This window comes from Chrysemys picta, chromosome 9 (genome assembly GCF_011386835.1).
Source record: "Chrysemys picta bellii isolate R12L10 chromosome 9, ASM1138683v2, whole genome shotgun sequence".
Classification (NCBI taxonomy): domain Eukaryota; kingdom Metazoa; phylum Chordata; order Testudines; family Emydidae; genus Chrysemys; species Chrysemys picta.
In genome coordinates this window covers 48124625-48143075 of record NC_088799.1, presented here as the reverse complement: position 1 = coordinate 48143075, position 18451 = coordinate 48124625, and the positions used below count along the sequence as shown (strand labels likewise).

The following is an 18451-nucleotide window of genomic DNA, read 5'->3' as shown; positions in this document are numbered from 1 at the left end:
CTGATTTTTACAGTTTAAATAACCTGGCAGGCAGACTGGTCAGGTACCTCTTGGTACCTTAAACATTTCTAGTTAAGTGCTCTAGTAAGGGTTTTAAAATGAGTTGCTGCATAGGCACTTCTATATCTTTTTAAACCATTCTTGAGTGGGACAGGGTATAGCTCTATTGTGACCACAGAAAGACCTTTGCTATAACAAATCTCCTGTATTCTTAATGGACACAATAGAAGAAAACCTCCTTCTGTCCAAATGATAGCCTAGCAAGGTGGTAGTCTTAAAGCTGTGATGCAGTCCCAAGACTTCTCCATGTTCTGGAGAATCCTGAGTAGTGATTTAACACTAGAGCTGGACAAAATTAACTCCCCTCCCCCAGAACAACCAAAAAAATCCCTAATCTTTTTGCTTCCCACTATCAGTATATGAGGCAGAAATGTCAGTTAGAAGACATTCTCTTTTCTAATATGGATAACTGAGTTCTTGGAGTGCTTGCTTTTGTCCATTCCATTTTAGGTGTGTGTGAACCATTGCTGGAGATTTTTCCCTCAGTGGTATCTGTCAGGCCAGCTCTAGTGCCCCCTGGAACCACACGCTTATGCACAGGTATAAGGGGCACCACCGGCCACGCACCCTCTCGGTTCCTTCTTACCGCCCATGACAGTTGCTGGAACGACCACTCTTGCTTCGGCAAGGCTTCTTCCCAGTGGTTTTTGGACTCTAATTCTTTGTTGTTTTTAAACATAGTTTTTAGAGTAGATAGATATTGTAGCTAGTGTTAAGGACTATCATCAAGGGACTCTCTTCGCCCCAGGACCCAGGCATGCCCTGGTCCCTGAGCTTCAAACTTTGTGCCTCCTGTGGCAAACCTCTGCCCGTGAGTGACCCGCATTCCAGTTGATTGAATGCTCAGGAGAAACTAACGTGAGGCACTCACTGGGGCAGAAAAACTACAAGCAGTGGGAAGGCAGTGCAGTGCAACTGATTCAGGGCCACTCTTCCACCCCTGGTCCCATGGTGGCACCATCAACTCTGCCCAGAGTGTTGTCTGGTGCTGCACGCTCTGCCGACACCCGGAAACCACTGTGGTACCAGCAGCCTGACTGTCTCTTTGACCCCAGAGGAGCTTAAGGAAACCTCCCACAGCCTTCTGGCTACAGCAGCTCCCTCCAAAGTGGCCTTACCCATTAATGAGGCTGTAATGGGTCCGGTCGAGGCCCTGTGGCAACTCCTCCTCTGCCTCCCACCTCAAAGAGGGCAGAAAAGAAACATTATGTGCCAGCAAGTGGATTTGAGTACCTGTACTCACGCGTTCACACACACACACCCCAGAGTCCCTTGTTGTGTCAGCAGCAGGGCCAGATGAGCGCTACAAACAAAAAGATGCAAAAAAACCTGGATCTGTTGGGGGAGAGGTTTATTCAATGAGTAGCTATCAACTGCATATCTCCAATCAGCATGTTTTGCTAGGGAGATACAATTACAATCTGTGGGACTCCTTGTCCAAGTTCAGACTCTCTCTGCCTCAGGATTGGAAGCAGAATTCACTCTTGGAGGAGGGTCAGAATGTGGCCAGGATCTCTTTCCACGTAGCTTTGTATGCAGCTGATGTGACAGAGAGGAGAATGGCCTCTGCTGTCACCATGAGGCTTTGTTCTTGGCTCCAGTCCTCAGGACTACCTCACGAGATCCAACAATCCATCCAGGGCCCCCCTCCCCCTTTGAAAGCTCCTCAGTATTTTCAGAGCAGACAAGACACAGGGCTTCATGGGCTGAAGGACTTTAGACCCACCTTCAGGTCACTGGGCCTCTATGCTATGTCTGCTTCCAGGAAGCACTTCAGGCTCCAACAGCCACCTCATTTATCGGCACCACCTCCAAGACAGGAGCCCTACAAAAGGAAAAGGAGAGGTTACAAACGGCATCAGCCACTCCTGTTCCCCTCAACCTCCCAGCCAGGCTCTCATAGGTCCTCCGGTGGCTTCAAGCAGGCCTTTTGAAGGTGCGCCTCAAGGTGCTATACTAGTTCCCACTTCAGATCCTGCCTCCCCTTTATTTTTGGACTGTTTATCCCACTTCAGCCCGGCATGCTCCCACATAACATCAGACCACTCCGTGCTAAATACAGTGACAATGGGCAATACCCTTCAATTTTTATCCACCCCTTCCCTCCCTCCCACCCTGCATCTCCATCCCTCTTCAGGGACCCTTTTCATAAGCAACTCTTCACCCAGGAATTGCGGTCCCTCCAATGCATGGGGGCTGTGGAGGAAGTTCCTCGAGACTTGAGAGGAAAGGGGCTCTACTCGGGTATTTCCTAATCCCAAAGGCCAAGGGAGGCCTCTGGCACATTCTGGACCCGCATCATCTCAACAGGTATCTCAAGAAACTGAGGTTCCGCATGGTCTCCCTGGCCTCCATCATTCCCTCCCTGGATCCAGGGGACTGGTAGGCTGCCATCGACTTAAAGGATGCATACTTTCACATTTGTCTCTCTTGGCTACATAAGATTTCTCAGATTTATTGTGAATCAATGCCACTACCAGTTCACTGCTCTTCCCTTAGACCTGTCTGCAGCCCCTCTGGTTTTATGAATCGTATGGCAGTAATATAGCAGCCTTCCTCAGGTGGTGAGGTGTCCAGGTCTACCTGTACCTCAACAACTGGCTGATCAAAGGTCGGTCAGAAACTCACATGTGGAACAGCATCAGCATGGTCCAAGTCACCTTCCGGGTGCTGGGCCTATTGATTAAATGAGCAAAAGTTGACTCTTGTTCCAGTTCAGAGAATAGAATTCATTGGGGTGGTGCTCAATTCAACCCAGGCCAGAGCCTTCCTTCTGGAGGCCCAATTCCAGACTCTATTGGACCTGATATCCAAGTTCAGGGTACACCCAATTAAGACTGCCCGAGTTTGCCTGAAGCTTCTGGGGTACATGGCCACATGTACTTATGTGATTCGGCATGCAAGGTTACGCCTCAGGCCCCTACAGACCGTGGCTACTTCCCAAACTGAAACTACTTGGACTTGGTGCTCACTGTTCCTCCCTTAGGTCTCACCTCCCTGGATTGGTGGAAGGACCTGAAGGCAGTAATGATGGGGGTACCCCTCAGTCGTCAGTGTCCCTAGTCTTAGATGTGTCAGACCTAGGCTGAGGAGCCCACTTCAACTGCCTCAGGACTCCGGGCCTATGGTCCCAAGAGGAACTCTCCCTGCACATGAATGTCAGGAAATTCAGGACTGTACGCTTAGCCTGCCAAGTGTTCCTCCCCCAGATCTCAGGTAAGGCAGTGCAAGTTCTGACAGACAATACCGTGGCCATGTTCTATATCAACAAACAGGGAGGTGCTTGATCCTCAGCCCTGTGTCAGGAGGCCATCCGTCTGTGGGAATTCTGCGTGAAGCACTCCATTCACCTTACGGCATCACATCTCCCAGGATACACTGGCGGATCACCTCAGCCAATCCTTTTCCTCTCACCGCGAGTGGTCTCTTCACTCTGAGATCGCCAGGTTCATCTTCCAAAGGTGGGGATCTCTCCAGGTAGATCTGTTCACAACCAAGCAGAACAGGAAATGCCATCAGTTTTGCTTGCTGTGCAGACATAGTCCTGGCTCCATCTCTGATGCCTTCCTGCTCCCATGTTCAGGGCCCCTGGCCTGTGCTTTTCCCCCTGTCCTTCTGGTTCACAAAGACCTCCTGAAAATCAAGCGGAGAGTTATAGCTCTGGCTTGGCCACACCAACACTGGGTTGGAACACTACTGGATCTATCAATAGCATCCTCTCTTCCACTCCTGCTCTGTCTGGACCTGATCTCACAAGACTAAGCCACTGAAGCTGTACTGAACTTGTGCTCCACCTGAATCTCACCTCCTTTCATCTGACAACATGGATGTTACATGACAGGTCTGGCTAGGTAGTAGGAAACCGTCCACTAGGGCTACCTACATGGCCAAATAGAAATGCTTCTTGAGATAGGCATCTCAATGAGATCTCTGTGGTTCATTCTTCCCTGCAGGCTATCTTGGACTACTTGCTCTATCTAAAGCAGCAAGGTTTGGCTTTTGCATCTTTCAAGGTGCACTTAGCAGCAGTCTCTGCCTTCCACCCACCAGTGAAAAGCAGGTCAGTGTTCTCTCATCAGATGGCGGTCCAATTTCTCAAGGGTTGGAGAGTCTCTACCCTCAGGTTCATGAGCCGATCCTTACATGGGACTTTAAACCTGGTCCTGTCAAGGCTCACAGGCCCTCCATTCGGACCTCTAGTGTCATGCCCTCTACTACTTCTTTCTTGGAAGGTCACCAAAGAACAACAGTTACAGAAGGTCAGTGACAGTTTTTTTTTCTCTCTTGGGAATTTGGCTTTGATCCATGATCATAGAATAATAGGATTGGAAAGGACCTCGAGAGGTCACCTAGTCCAGTCCCCTGCATTCATGGCAGGACTAAGTATTATTTAGACCATCCCTGGCAGGTGTTTGTCTAACCGCTCTTAAAAAATTATCCAGTGCTCCAGCCCTCTCTACAATGGCAGAAGGGCATTGTATTAAGAGCTTGAACTACCTGGTAGTTCCTCAAGTAAAGGGTGGGTGTTCTGGGTTCCATAATTTCTCCCTGATGCTACAAAAAAGTACAGGTTGAAGTGTCCACACTCATACTCCAGTGTTCAGGTACATTTGACCTGAGATGGTCTTTATACTACTGTATGTAGTACAGTGAGGTTGGACTGGCCTACGCAGCTCAGTCTTCATGGGAGTCAAAAGCTCTCCCTGATCCCTTCCAAGCACTAGCGTACAATGCACAGTCCTGTCTATGGAGTTGAGTCCTGTGTGATGTAGGTTCCATTGGTCCTATTTGGACAATGGGGGACAGTAGGTGGGGGTTCATTTGAGCTGGGGGCAGCCTTCTGTTCTCATTCTTTCATTCAGTGTGTTATGTATTATGCAGTGTGATCTGAGCCCCTATAATGCATAATGTGGTGAACTCTGACATAAGGGCCACCAAAATGACTTGGGGTGACAGCACATATGTCAGCTTTATGGCACGCACTGAGGCAGCTGCGGCCTCCAGAGAATCACAACGTGCAGCTGTACTACTCACTCAGCTGCGGGAGGGGAGAGAAGAGACCATCCTCTCCTCTGGGCCCTGGTGGTGTCAGTGATTAGGCAATGTGTGAACCACACTGCTGCCAAAGCTCTGGTCTGTGGAAAGCCCCTTCTCCTTTCCCTAAAGGCTCCTCTCTCTCCAGTCTGAGAGCGCACAGTACTGGATCCAAAGTGCTGGATGCAGCTTATTGTAAATACATTTTTCTTTCTGTTTATAAAATGTTTTCCTGTGTTGGTAATTGCAAATTCTTATCCTGGGGTTCATACATTACTTGTTGCTCTGATTTAGCATATAGTTTAAGTGCTTGGAATAGTAATTCTTTGAAAGCTTGAGCCTCAGTGATGAATTTTGGTGGGTCTGTTTTTTGTTTCTTTGCTAGTTCTTGCTGATTTTCCATAAAGCTGCAGCCGGAGAGCTTGAGGAAGACAGTGGGCTGATGACTCTGGCAAAACTCTCTGAAATAGATGTTTCCACTGAGGGAGTTAAAGGAGCCAAGAACTTCTTTGAAGCTAAGGTATGGTGGTATGGTGGAGGTGCGGAAGCTGAAAAAGCTTGCTATGCAGGTCCCAGTTCTCTCTTCTTAATGTGTCCCCTGGAATGGACATTATACTTGACTGCTGGACAGTATGCCAGTGTCACCAGGTGATTAAATCCTCTTATTCCACCAATTTAAGAAGCTGTGAATTTTCCTCCTCAACACAGAGTACACATCCTCACTATCGTGCAGGGTTATGCCACTTCCTGTTCAGACTTGTATGCTGTGCCCCACTGAGCATTACTCACTGCTGATAAATGAACCACAAAATGGCTTATTTTGCCAGGCTCTGCTGCACCAATGGTGGTTCCTTCCCCTTCAAGCACCCTGTAGACTTCTTACTTAATCCATCCTGTTTATGCTCCTGCCCATCATCTTGGTGGCTGAAATAGCCATTTAAATAAGTCATCATCCAAAATAGTTCACAAAATATCTTGGAGACTGAGATATTAGGGGTCATAGGCGCTGACTTCCCCTCTTTGCCATGGGTGCTTGCCCCACCCCCCCAGCCTGCAGCCCCGCCCCCACTCAACCCCTTCCCCAAAGTCCCTGCCCCAACTCCGCCCCCTCCCTGCCCCTACTCCAACTCCTTCCCCAAATCCCCGCCCCAGCCCTGCCTCTTCCCTGCTTCCTCCCCTGAGCGTGCTGCATTCCCGCTCTTCCCGTCCCTCCCGGAGCATGCTGCTAACACTGCCAAACAGCTCTTTGGTGGTGGCCGAGCGGGAAGCACTGGGAGGTAGGCGGAGGAGCAGGGATGCAGCGTGCTCAGAGGAGGAGGCGGAGGGGGAGGTGGGGCGGGAGTTGAAGGGAGCTTGGCTGTCAGTGGGTGCAGAGCACCCACTAATTTTTCCCTGTTAGCCCCTCTGTTAGGGGCTAAGCTTCCCAGAGAAAGGGTGTGTCTGTATTACAGTCAAGAGGTGTTACTGCAGCATGCTCAAGTAATAGCAGCAGTGAAGCTGTGGCAGCATGGGCGGTGGCTGCTTGACTATTTACCTGGGACCTTGGTCAGGCAAGTCTAGCCCATGCAGCCGTCTGTGCTGCTGTGGCTTCATTCCTATTGCTACTTGAACTAGCTTTGGGTATGTCTAGACATGCTGCAGTCACACCTCCCCATGGCAATGTAGACATACCCACAGAATCTGGGCCAAGGTGCTGTGAAGCTTTTGTTCTTAAACACAGTCAGTTGGAAGTGGTCACAGAACAAAGCAGAGCTTTTATAAGCACTTTAAGCATTGTGTGATCACTGAATACCACACAGACCAGGACTCCTGGACCAACTTTTAACATTCACTGCAAGGAATTTCCTCTTCTCCTGCACCAGTGCACAAAGCTTAGTTCTGAATACAATATTTGATCTTGCTCTCCTTGTCTGTTCAATTTTCTAGGTCAGAATAACACAGGGGTAGGCAACCTATGGCACGCGTGCCACATGTGGCATGTGAGCTGATTTTCAGTGGCACTCTCACTGCCCGGGTCCTGGCCACCGGTCTGGGGGGCGCTGCATTTTAATTTAATTTTAAATGAAGCTTCTTAAACATTTTAAAAACCTTTATTTACTTTACATACAACAATAGTTTAATTATATATTATAGACTTATAGAAAGAGACCTTCTAAAAACGTTAAAATGTATTACTGGCACGCGAAACCTTAAATTAGAGTGAATAAAGAAAGACTCGGCACCCCACTTCTGAAAGTTGCCGACCCCTGGAATAACATCACAAAGCATTAGATTTGAATAATACTACAAAGCTATATCTTCATGTTTGGTTAGACTGGGCTTTTTAAGCTGCTAGAATTCCTTTCTGACAGTGTTTTATGGACAAAAATAAATGTTATACTCATTGAAAGTAGCATAGCAGAGCTGTTAAAACAAAGGCTGGAAAGTAGAGCTGAAAAAACAACTCTCAAACTACATCTTTTTCTTTTGGTCTGCAAATGGCCCATCTATAAAAAGGAAAATAAAAACAATCCAAGAAACTACAGACCAGTTAGTTTAACTTCTGTGCCAGGGAAGATAATGGAGCAAATAATCAAGGAAATCATCTGCAAGGTGGTAACGTGATAAGGAATAGCCAGCATGGATTTGTAAAGAACAAATCATGTCAAACCAATCTGATATCCTATCAAAGAAAGCTAACGAGTCTTGTGGATAAGGGAGAAGCGGTGGATGTGGTATACCTAGACTTTAGTAAGGCATGTGTTATGGTCTCGCATGATATTCTTATCAATAAACTAGGCAAATACAACTCAGATGGGGCTACTATAAGGTGGGTGCATAGCTGGCTGGATAACCATACTCAGAGAGTAGTTATTAATGGTTCACAATCCTGCTGGAAAGGTATAACAAGTGGAGTTCTGCAGGGGTCTGTTTTGGGACCGGCTCTGTTCAATATCTTCATCAACGACTTAGATATTGGCATAGAAAGTACACTTATTAAGTTTGCAGATGATACCAAACTGGGAGGGATTACAACTGCTTTGGAGGATAGGGTCATAATTCAAAATGCTCTGGACAAATTGGAGAAATGGTCTGAGGTAAACAGGATGAAATTTAACAAAGACAAATGCAAAGTGCTCCACTTAGGAAGGAACAATCAGCTTCATACATACAGAATGGGAAGAGACTGTCTAGGAAGGAGTACGGCAGAAAGGGATCTAGGGGTTATGGTGGACCACAAGCTAAATATGAGTCAACAGTGTGATGCTATTGCAAAAAAAGCAAACGTGATTCTGGGATGCATTAACAGGCATGTTGTGAGCAAGACACGAGAAGTCATTCTTCGGCTCTACTCTGCGCTGGTTAGGCCTCAGCTGGAGTATTGTGTCCAGTTCTGGGCACCGCATTTCAAGAAAGACGTGAAGAAATTGGAGAGGGTCCAGAGAAGAGCAACAAGAATGATTAAAGGTCTTGAGAACATGACCTATGAAGGAAGGATGAAAGAATTGGGTTTGTTTCGTTTGGAAAAGAGAAGACTGAGAGGGGACATGATAGCAGTTTTCAGGTATCTAAAAGAGTGTCATAAGAAGGAGGGAGAAAACTTGTTCACCTTAGCCTCTAAGGATAGAACAAGAACAATGGGCTTAAACTGCAGCAAGGGAGGTCTAGGTTGGACATTAGGAAAAAGTTCCTAACTGTCAGGGTGGTTAAACGCTGGAATAAATTGCCTAGGGAGGTTGTGGAATCTCCATCTCTGGAGATATTTAAGAGTAGGTTAGATAAATGTCTATCAGGGATGGTCTAGACAGTATTTGGTCCTGCCATGAGGGCAGGGGACTGGACTCAATGACCTCTCGAGGTCCCTTCCAGTCCTAGAATCTATGAATCTATAAAAATGGGCCACAGACTGAGTTCCTCCTATTTGGTCCCAATTCGGAATTATCAAATTTTCTGCAAGAATTTTTATCATTGGGGAAAGTTCATTGTGTTTTCACGACTCATGCTGTGATGGCTAGTTACATAGTTACTGTGATTAGGGAAGGGAGATACAGAACTGGTCAACACAGTTGTGCTATAAATCTTGAAAGTCAATTCAATGCATTTAGCTTCATTTTGTATTTCACCCAAAAGGTCATAAAGAAGTTGCAATAATATTTTCTATGAGTTGGAATAAATACATCCACACAATTTTCCCTCTGTTTGGCTCAGTTCCAGTGGAAAGTGACTGTTGGTAAATGAAACTATCCTCTTGATTTGAGAATAAAACTGAACCAACAGGTCTTCAGTGTAAATATCCAGCTACTGTAGTATTGTTAACCCTTAATCAATTTTGGCACCACTGAATATGGTAACTGGAGGAAGATGTGGCAGACAGATGTGCTGCAAGGTAGTTCAAATTCTTAATGCTTCCCATAGTTCATGTCTGCTGTTTTTCTCTACAGGTTCAAGCCCTTTCTTCAGCCAGTAAGTTTGAAGCAGAGATCAAGGCAGAGCAGGATGAGCGAAAGCGCGAAGAGGAAGAGAAGAAACACCGTCGGGCAGCATTCAGGGAGCTAAAGTCTGCATTCAGCCAGTAACCATCCATTCTACCGCCAGAGACTTCTCTTAACTTGGTACATTTCCATGAATCACGACTGTGCCTGGAGAGTATCTTCTGCTAGAACTTCACCATCCTTTCAGACTGAAGTTTCTAACTCCACTCCAGAGGGTACAGCTCTCACAACTACCATGTGTTCATATGGTATGAACAATAAGAACTGTGTACATACTCATCACTCTGAACTGTCAGGTAGTGCTTAGGGAAATTAAAGTTCATCCTAATGCTGAAGAACCAGGTAGTAAATCAGCTTTCCTTAACCCAAAAGGAATGACAGTGTTTCTTGGCTATATTTTTTCCTTGGTTTCTGTTTTACATAACCCTCTGAAATACCATATTGATAACCCTTTCAGTAAAAGAAGCCGGACTTCCTCAAAGAAGGCCTTACCCACGACTTTGGCAGGAGAAAAATTAACTCCACTTTAGACAAGGAATAGAAAACTGATGGGGTTTTTGGCCTGTCACATTCCATTTTATCAATCTATTCCATAGCCTCACTAGACTTTTTTAGGCCCTTGGATTTAGGAGAAGCAAGTAGGTGTATCTAATGTCTAAGAAATATTGGGAGCTGGGCAGTACAATTGGATGATGCACTAGCCTTTCACCTCTGGAAATCTGTTCACATGCTGAGGTTTTAAGTGCAAAAGTGACTTTCATGAAGTCCTTAAAATCATTACTCTATGAAACCAATATGGTACAATGAGCAGTTTCTGCTCAGAAAGGGAATAACAGATGGGTTACAAATCAAGACTGAGGTGCATTTGGCAGAGTTGAATTTAGTGAGCTTGCATGATACCTTACCTTAGCCAATGGTATCCATTTCTTATGAGCACAAGAGACTTGCCCACAAGTTTTAAAAACTTCCATGTGCATGTCTCTATATGCTGAAGGCCACCAAAAACGGGAACAGTCCCTCCTTGCAAAGCCTCTCTGGATGCATTAATGTTCTGCCTCTCTATTGTTGTCCAAATTCCTTCCAAGATCAAATAGACCACTGGTGTGAGTTTTATTGATCATCTTTATCTTCACCTGTCTGTTTTGCTTCTTAAACTGTGAGCACTAAGCGGTGAGTGTGGAATAATAAATAGAAAAACCTCTAATCTTTAATGTCAGGTGGGAGAATTGCTAAACAATTAAACTGTGTATATATCGCCACAGATTATATTTTATAAATCACGCTTTTTAGATAAATATTTATAATTAAATGTTTTTATTCTTTACAACAAAGCAGATAACTGCATCTTCAATTATTTCTCCTGTTGCTAAAATGTACAAATAAAACTTTCTTTAATACCTCAGGCCTGGTCTACACTAGGCGTTTATGTCGAAGTTAGCGCCGTTAAATCGAATTAACCCTGCACCCGTCCACACTGCGATGCTATTTAGTTCGACATAGAGGTCTCTTTAATTCGACTTCTGTACTCCTCCCCGACGAGGGGAGTAGCGCTAAATTCGACATGGCCATGTCGAATTAGGCTAGGTGTGGATGGAAATCGACGCTAATAGCTCCGGGAGCTATCCCACAGTGCACCACTCTGTTGACGCTCTGGACAGCAGTGCGAGCTCGGATTTTCTGACCAGCCACACAGGAAAAGCCCCGGGAAAATTTGAATTTGAATTCCTTTTCCTGTCTGGCCAGTTTGAATCTCATTTCCTGTCTGGACATCGTGGCGAGCACAGCAGCACTGGCAACGATGCAGAGCTCTCCAGCAGTGATGGCCGTGCAGTCTGGGAATAGAAAGAGAGCCCCAGCATGGACTGATCGTGAAGTCTTGGATCTCATCGCTGTGTGGGGCGATGAGTCCGTGCTTTCCGAGCTGCGATCCAAAAGAAGGAATGCAAAGATCTACGAGAAGATCTCTAAAGACATGGCAGAGAGAGGATACAGCCGGGATGCAACGCAGTGCCGCGTGAAAATCAAGGAGCTGAGACAAGGCTACCAGAAGACCAAAGAGGCAAACGGACGCTCCGGATCCCATCCCCAGACATCCCGTTTCTACGAGGCACTGCATTCCATCCTCGGTGCTGCCGCCACCACTACCCCACCAGTGACCGTGGACTCTGAGGATGGGATACTGTCCACGGCCGGTTCCTCAGACATGTTAGGGGACGGGGAAGATGAGGAAGGAGATGAGGAGGGCGAGGCAGTTGGCAGCTCTCACAACGCTGATTTCCCCGACAGCCAGGATCTCTTCATCACCCTTACAGAGATCCCCTACGAAGCGTCCCCAGCCATTACCCCGGACACAGAATCTGGTGAAGGATCAGCCAGTAAGTGTTGTAAACATCTAAACATTTATTTTTAACAAAACAGGAATATTAACAATTAAAAGAATGGGTTGTTCATGATTAGTGTGCCCTAGGCGCTTAACGGTTTAGTAAGGGGCAGTGCAAGTTTTGAAAAGAAATCTAGCAATGTCCGGTTTTCAGTGATTGTCCTGCACAAGCCGCTCTACTGTGTATTCCCTGCTACTGCAGCTACAGTAAAATGCGGTCTATATGTGCGGGGATAGAGCAGTAATCCTCCTGGGACATCTCGATGAAGCTCTCCTGGAGGTAACTTGAAAGCCGTTGCATGAGGTTCTTGGGGAGAGCGGCCTTATTGGGTCCTCCGAAGTACGACACGTTGCCGCGCCACGAGATTATCAGGTACTCGGGGATCATTGCTCTGCACAGCAGGGCGGCATACGGCCCTGGTCTTTGGAGGCTTTCCCGGAGCATTCTCTCTTTGTCGCTCTCGGAGATCCTCATCAGGGTGATGTCGGCCATGGTGACCTGCTTTTAATTAGGTAGGGGAATGTTAGTGTTGGGACTGCTTTCCCGTTCCTTTACAGAACTGTCACCGCTGGTTTGCAGCCACGCGGTGGAGGCGGGAGAGGGGCAGCCGAAAGGGATCATTCCCGGGGACAGCCGCGAGGGGGTGGGACAGGGGCAGAGTTCCCGCTTGCCGGATTGCTGGCAGCAGGGACTGACATTGATTTAAATGTGAAATGAGGCCAGTGGTAATATAAAAGTTTTAAACTGCCACAAGTGTACGGCTTACCATGTCTGCCTGCAACAGAAATTCCGTTGTGCTGCCTCGCTTCTCAAATGTGCTGTTCAAGACCCCAGGCACAGAATGCGAAGGCCGAGAATTCGACCTTGTGCTGAGTGCGCATGTGAAAGGTGCTGTGCATGGTCTTGTTCACAGAGAAAGACTATGTTCTTTGTTCACAACTACATTTATCTTTCAGAGGAATTCACTCCCTTTTTCCCATTTCCACAGCCCCGTCTGCGACTGTCTCACAACCTAGCCTGGAATCACACTCCCAGAGGCTAGCGCGGATTAGGCGTAGGAAGAAGAGGACACGGGAGGACATGTTCTCTGAGCTTATGGCCTCTTCCCAAGCCCAGGCAGCACAGCAGACCCAGTGGCGGGAGAACTTGACCCGAATGCACCAAGCCAACATGGATCGGGAGGAGAGGTGGCGGCAGGAAGACCAGCAGGCGACTCAAACGCTGCTTGGACTACTGAGGGAGCAAACGGACACGCTCCGGCGCCTTGTGGATGTTCTGCAGGAACGGAGGCAGGAGGACAGAGCCCCGCTGCAGTCCATCTCTAACCGCCCTCCCCCGCCACCAAGTCCCATACCCACCTCACCCAAAGTGCAAAGAAGGAGAGGCGGCAGAGTCCCTGCTAACTCTCACTCCACCCCTGCAGAGAGCTCTAGTAGCAGAAGGCTCTCATTTCCCAAAATTTGAAAAGTTCTTTCCTTCCCGCCTGACACAAGCCCACGTCCAAGTTTCACCTCCCAATGCCATGTGTAGTTGATAATAAAAAATTCGTTTCTGTTAACTACTGTTTCAATCATGTTCTTTTGGAGGAGGAGGGGAAAGGGGGTTGGAAATTGGACAGGACAGTCTCCTTTGGCAGGGTACATAGTCGGGGGCAGGCACAGCAGCAGGGCACATACACAGTGCAGTGATGCAGTGACTAGTTGCCCCGGTTAGTCTGGGAGGTTGTTTTGATGTAATGTTGGGGGGGGTGGGTTGCTCTGTGACTTTGTGGCGGGGGAGGGCAGTTACAGATCTTAAGCGCCGGTCCTTAGACAGGATCACAGAGCCACACAGCATGGGATCTGTAACCGTCCTCCCCCTGCCACAAAGTCAAATAGACCTCCCATACACACAGTCCCGATCAGGAGGGGTGACAGGCTCCGTTGAAACAAGCATCCCACCGCAGCGGAGCCTGTCAATCCTTGAGTTTAGAAGCTGCATTCGCATCACAACACTAGACCCGCCCCGCACCACAGTCTGCGTCCCAGTTTTAAAAAATTCCCGCTAAAACAGTATTAAAGAAAACGGTGTGCTTTAACAAAGTAGAACTATTTTTATTTCGACACGTGTGTTGGAGGGGGGGTGAAGGGGGTATGTAACTGGATAGGATAGTCAACATTACCTGGGTAAAGAAACGGGGGCAGGTTTAGCTTCTCAGTACACAAACTATAAAATCACAGGTTACCCTGCTCACTCAGGAACTTTGCTTTCAAAGCCTCCCGGATGCACAGCGCTTCCCGCTGGTCTCTTCTAATCGCCCGGCTGTCTGGCTGTGAGTAATCACCAGCCAGGCTATTTTCCTCAACCTCCCACCCCGCCATAAAGGTCTCCCCCTTGCTCTCACAGAGATTGTGGAGCACACAGCAAGCTGCTATAACAATGGGGATATTGGTTTCGCTGAGATCACAGCGAGTCAGTAAGCTTCTCCATCTCCCCTTGAGACGGCCAAAAGCACACTCCACCACCATTCTGCACTTGCTCAGCCGGTAGTTGAAGAGTTCTTTTTCAGTGTCCAGGGCGCCAGTATAGGGCTTCATGAGCCAGGGCATTAGCGGGTAGGCTGGGTCCCCGAGGATGACTATAGGCATCTCCACATCCCCAACAGTTATTTTGTGGTCCGGGAAGTAAATACCTTGTTGCAGCCGTCTAAACAGACCAGAGTTCCTGAAAACACGAGCGTCATGAACCTTGCCCGGCCATCCCACGTAGATGTTGGTAAAACGTCCCCTGTGGTCCACCAGTGCTTGCAGCACCATGGAAAAGTATCCCTTTCGGTTAATGTACTGGGTGGCCTGGTGGTCCGGTGCCAGGATAGGGATGTGAGTTCCATCTATGGCCCCACCGCAGTTTGGGAATCCCATCGCTGCGAAGCCATCTATGATCGCCTCCACGTTTCCCAGGGTCACTACCTTTGGCAGCAGTACATCAACGATTGCCTTCGCTACTTGCATCACAACAACCCCCACGGTAGATTTGCCCACCCCAAACTGGTTCGCGACTGACCGGTAGCTGTCTGGCGTTGCAAGCTTCCACAGGGCTATGGCCACTCGCTTCTGTACACTCAGTGCAGCTCGCAACCGGGTGTCACTGCGCTTCAGGGCAGGGGACAGCAACTCACAAAGTTCCAGGAAAGTTCCCTTCCGCATGCGAAAGTTTCGCAGCCACTGGGATTCATCCCAGACCTGCAGCACTATGCGGTCCCACCACTCAGTGCTTGTCTCCCGTGCCCAGAATCGCCGTTCCACGGCATCAACATGACCCATTGCCACTGTGATGTCCTCGGCGCTGGGTCGCCTGCTTTCTGACAGGTCTGTGCTACTCTCAGACTTCAGGACATCACCGCGGTGCCGTAGCCTCCTTGCCTGACTTTTCTGCATCTGCCTCAGGGAAACCTTTATGATAAGCTGCGAGACGTTGAGAGCGGCCACAACTGCAGCGATGGTCGCAGCGGGCTCCATGCTCGGAGTACAGTGGCGTCCGCGCTGTCAATGACTGGAAAAGCGCGCGAACTGTTTTCCCGCCGGCGCTTTCAGGGAGGGAGGGCGGGAGTGATGGACGGATGACGACAGTTTCCCAAAAGCACCCTCGACTCATTTTGTTACCCAGAAGGCATTGCCGGCTACACCCAGAATTCCAATGGGCAGAGGGGACTGCGGGAACTGTGGGATAGCTGACCACAGTGCACCGCTTCGAATGTCGACGCTATCACCGTTAGTGTGGACGCACAAAGTCGAATTACTGTCCTTAGTGTGGACACACACGTTCGACTTTGCAATATCGATTACAAAAATTCGATGCAAGTAAAATCGAACTACTCTCGTAGTGTAGACAAGGCCTCAGATCTTGTCAGTGGGTTTATTTTAAGTCCTCGAACATACTGTTTTGTCCAAGAATTCTCATCACAGATCCCACTCTTTAATTGTGCCTATTCACTACTCCAAAGCCCAGAACAGCTGTCATGAGTGAGGAAATGTTCAGTCCCCCTCCTGATATTTCCACTACAGCACAGTACTGTGGCTATGCAAAGGCTAATGATGTTAATTTCTAAGGGACAGTGTTGTGTAAATATGTGAAATGCTGTCTATTGAAAAATGTTCACATTTGGTCCTGTCAGTTGCTTCAAATGTTAAAATGGAGGATGCATCCTCTCCCACACCAGTCCTTCAGCAATAAGTTGAAGATGCTGATAGATGGGGGCAGGGAGGAAAGAGGTCTCTATTGCTTTTCATCCTTGGTGGTCTGAATTGAATTCCCTGATGCACAATGCTTCGTAAGGAAATCTTGACATGGTGGTACTTACAGCTAAAAAAGTTCCTTTTTGTTTTAGGACATGTAAAGAGGCCTAACCTTGTGTAGGCGATAGATAAAAGCATCATATTGAGGATGGAGTGCCTCAGAGAACCTACTGTGTTTCTGTTGGAGTATGCTGATTGCCAGCATGGCTGAAGAGGGAAGGAGGACTAACAGCCCTTACTGAAGGCTGACATGTTGAAATGTGGCATGGTAGCATATCCAACAGTGTAACAGCTTAGGTTTTTATAGCCAGGGCCCTGACTACTGGTTAGAGTGCGTTTTCCTAAAATTTTTTAGTCCTCAGATCTCCCAGGTTGTTATGTAAAATGGGAACAAGTTTTTTTTTTTTTTTTTCCCCTTTACTCTCTGCTGTATATTAACACATTCCATCAGAAGATCAGAGCACTTCACAAACATTAGCTTCAATAATATATTAAGTGTTGCTGTCTCAGCACAGCACACTACAAAGTTAGAGAGAAGCAACAAGAAATCAGAATGAGGAGTTCAAGAAGAGAGAACCAGAAAGTCTTCAGAACAGCTTCCAACATCCACTTTCCTCAGAAAGCTTCAATTATACTCCTGTGGTTGACAGTTACTGACCCGAAAGAGCACTGCATCTGGACTCAACGTGGTCTGAGGGGAGAGGAGGCCGTGCCCCAGCCTGGGAGGTGGAGCCTCGGGAAGGTCACAGGCAGCAATGACTCAGGCAGGGAGGGTCCATTGGCATGTTGGGGATTTTAGCCATTTTATTTTTATTGTTGTCTTTTACCCTCCATTTTCATACACCATCTTCTTGTTCAGTTTGGTGCCCTTTTTGTGGTAACCAATTTTGATTAGTTAATTCCTAAGTAATCTAGGGTGACGAGACAGCAAATGTGAAAAATCGGGACAGAGGGTGGGGGTGGGGTAATAGGATCCTATATAAGAAAAAGACCCAAAAATCAGGACTTTCCCTATAAAATTGGGACATGGTCTCCCTAAAGTAATCCTGTCCAGTAACAGAACAAAGGCAGGAAGCTTCAAAGGGGAAGAACGGGAAAGGGTCACATGACCACACGCTAATCTGCCTGGTAATGGGATGACATAAGGGACTGACGCAGTGTGACAGGTTGCTGTCCATCCAGGAAGGCAGCCTATGTTTGGGTTGCGCAGTCCTTCGAGAAGACATCTACCACCTACCTGTTTCCATTGGTGAAGGCACACCAGTTCTGGACATCAAAAGACAGAGACGTGAGCTGACTCCATCCAGCCTACAGCCATGCAGACTGAGTAACACAGACATTTTATATTGCTAGCCCATTTGTTCTAGTGGGATCTTGACTTCATCCTATTTGTATTTGGTAAAAACCACCAAGCTATTTTATAAATATTTTATATTATTCTGCCTGTTTAATACATCCTTTTGATTTACCCTTTAAGAGCATTCAAGTGTTTGCTTGCTGCGACTAATAAGTGATAGACCCTAATTCAGGAGAATCAAGCTTATTTTTGGAGGTGGGGGTCCTAAATATTCTTTCCTTTAGTTTCTTCTGGTAACAGGTACAGCTCCCATTGCTACTGGCTGCAACACTGCACCCAGGCTCACTCTATGCCTGTGCTCAGTTCCTGCTGCCAGGCTGTCCCTGCTGTGTCCCACTGCAGCCAGGCTGTCCCTGCTGGGTCCCTCCTACTCCCAGTGACAGGCTGCCCCTGCTGCCACCTGGGCTTTCTGCCCAAGGCAGCAACCATGTGCAGCACTGCTCCTCCTGTCGCCTCTGGCCCAAGGCTTGCAGTTTGGTTGGGTAATGCCCCCCAAACAACACCCGTGCTTCTATTGCTCCGCACCTGTCTAAGGCTACTGTACCCATGTTAAAAAGTGGGTGGAAGGGGCATGGTCCCCCTGGTTCTGGCTCCCCTGGGCCTCCAGGGTGTGGGGAGCCCAATGTCCTTTATGCCCAGGGCCTCAATAAATCTTAATCTGCTTCTGCCCGTGAGTGCAGGGGACTAGACTAGATGACCTCTTGAGGTCCCTTCCAGTCCTATGATTCTAAACTTTTTGGACAGCTGTTCTGGTAAAATGTTGAACTGTTTGTTTGCCATATGTGCAAGATGGCCAGATGGAATGGGAAGGAGTGAAAACCACAAACCAGTAAATACTGCTGCTGAGTATCCCACTTAGGGAATCTCAATAGG

General features: G+C 47.7%; 2 protein-coding genes across 2 annotated transcripts in view; both read left to right on the top strand.

The window, feature by feature from the left end:
* Positions 1-10968, top strand: part of EFHD1 (EF-hand domain family member D1) — a 43778-nt gene extending 32810 nt beyond the window's left edge. Inside the window, exons 3-4 of the mRNA XM_005310258.5 lie at positions 5480-5614; positions 9516-10968. Of these exons, the coding sequence (XP_005310315.1) occupies positions 5480-5614; positions 9516-9650 (270 nt within the window). The 3' untranslated portion in view covers positions 9651-10968. The remainder of the gene's footprint in view (positions 1-5479; positions 5615-9515) is intronic.
* A 109-nt stretch (positions 10969-11077) lies between these two features.
* LOC135973334 (uncharacterized) lies at positions 11078-13505 on the top strand. Its single transcript, XM_065556143.1, has 2 exons — positions 11078-11941; positions 12936-13505. Exons 1-2 carry the CDS (start codon positions 11365-11367, stop codon positions 13409-13411), a joined length of 1053 nt encoding a protein of 350 aa, XP_065412215.1. The 5' UTR covers positions 11078-11364; the 3' UTR covers positions 13412-13505.
* Positions 13506-18451: the final 4946 nt, after the last annotated feature.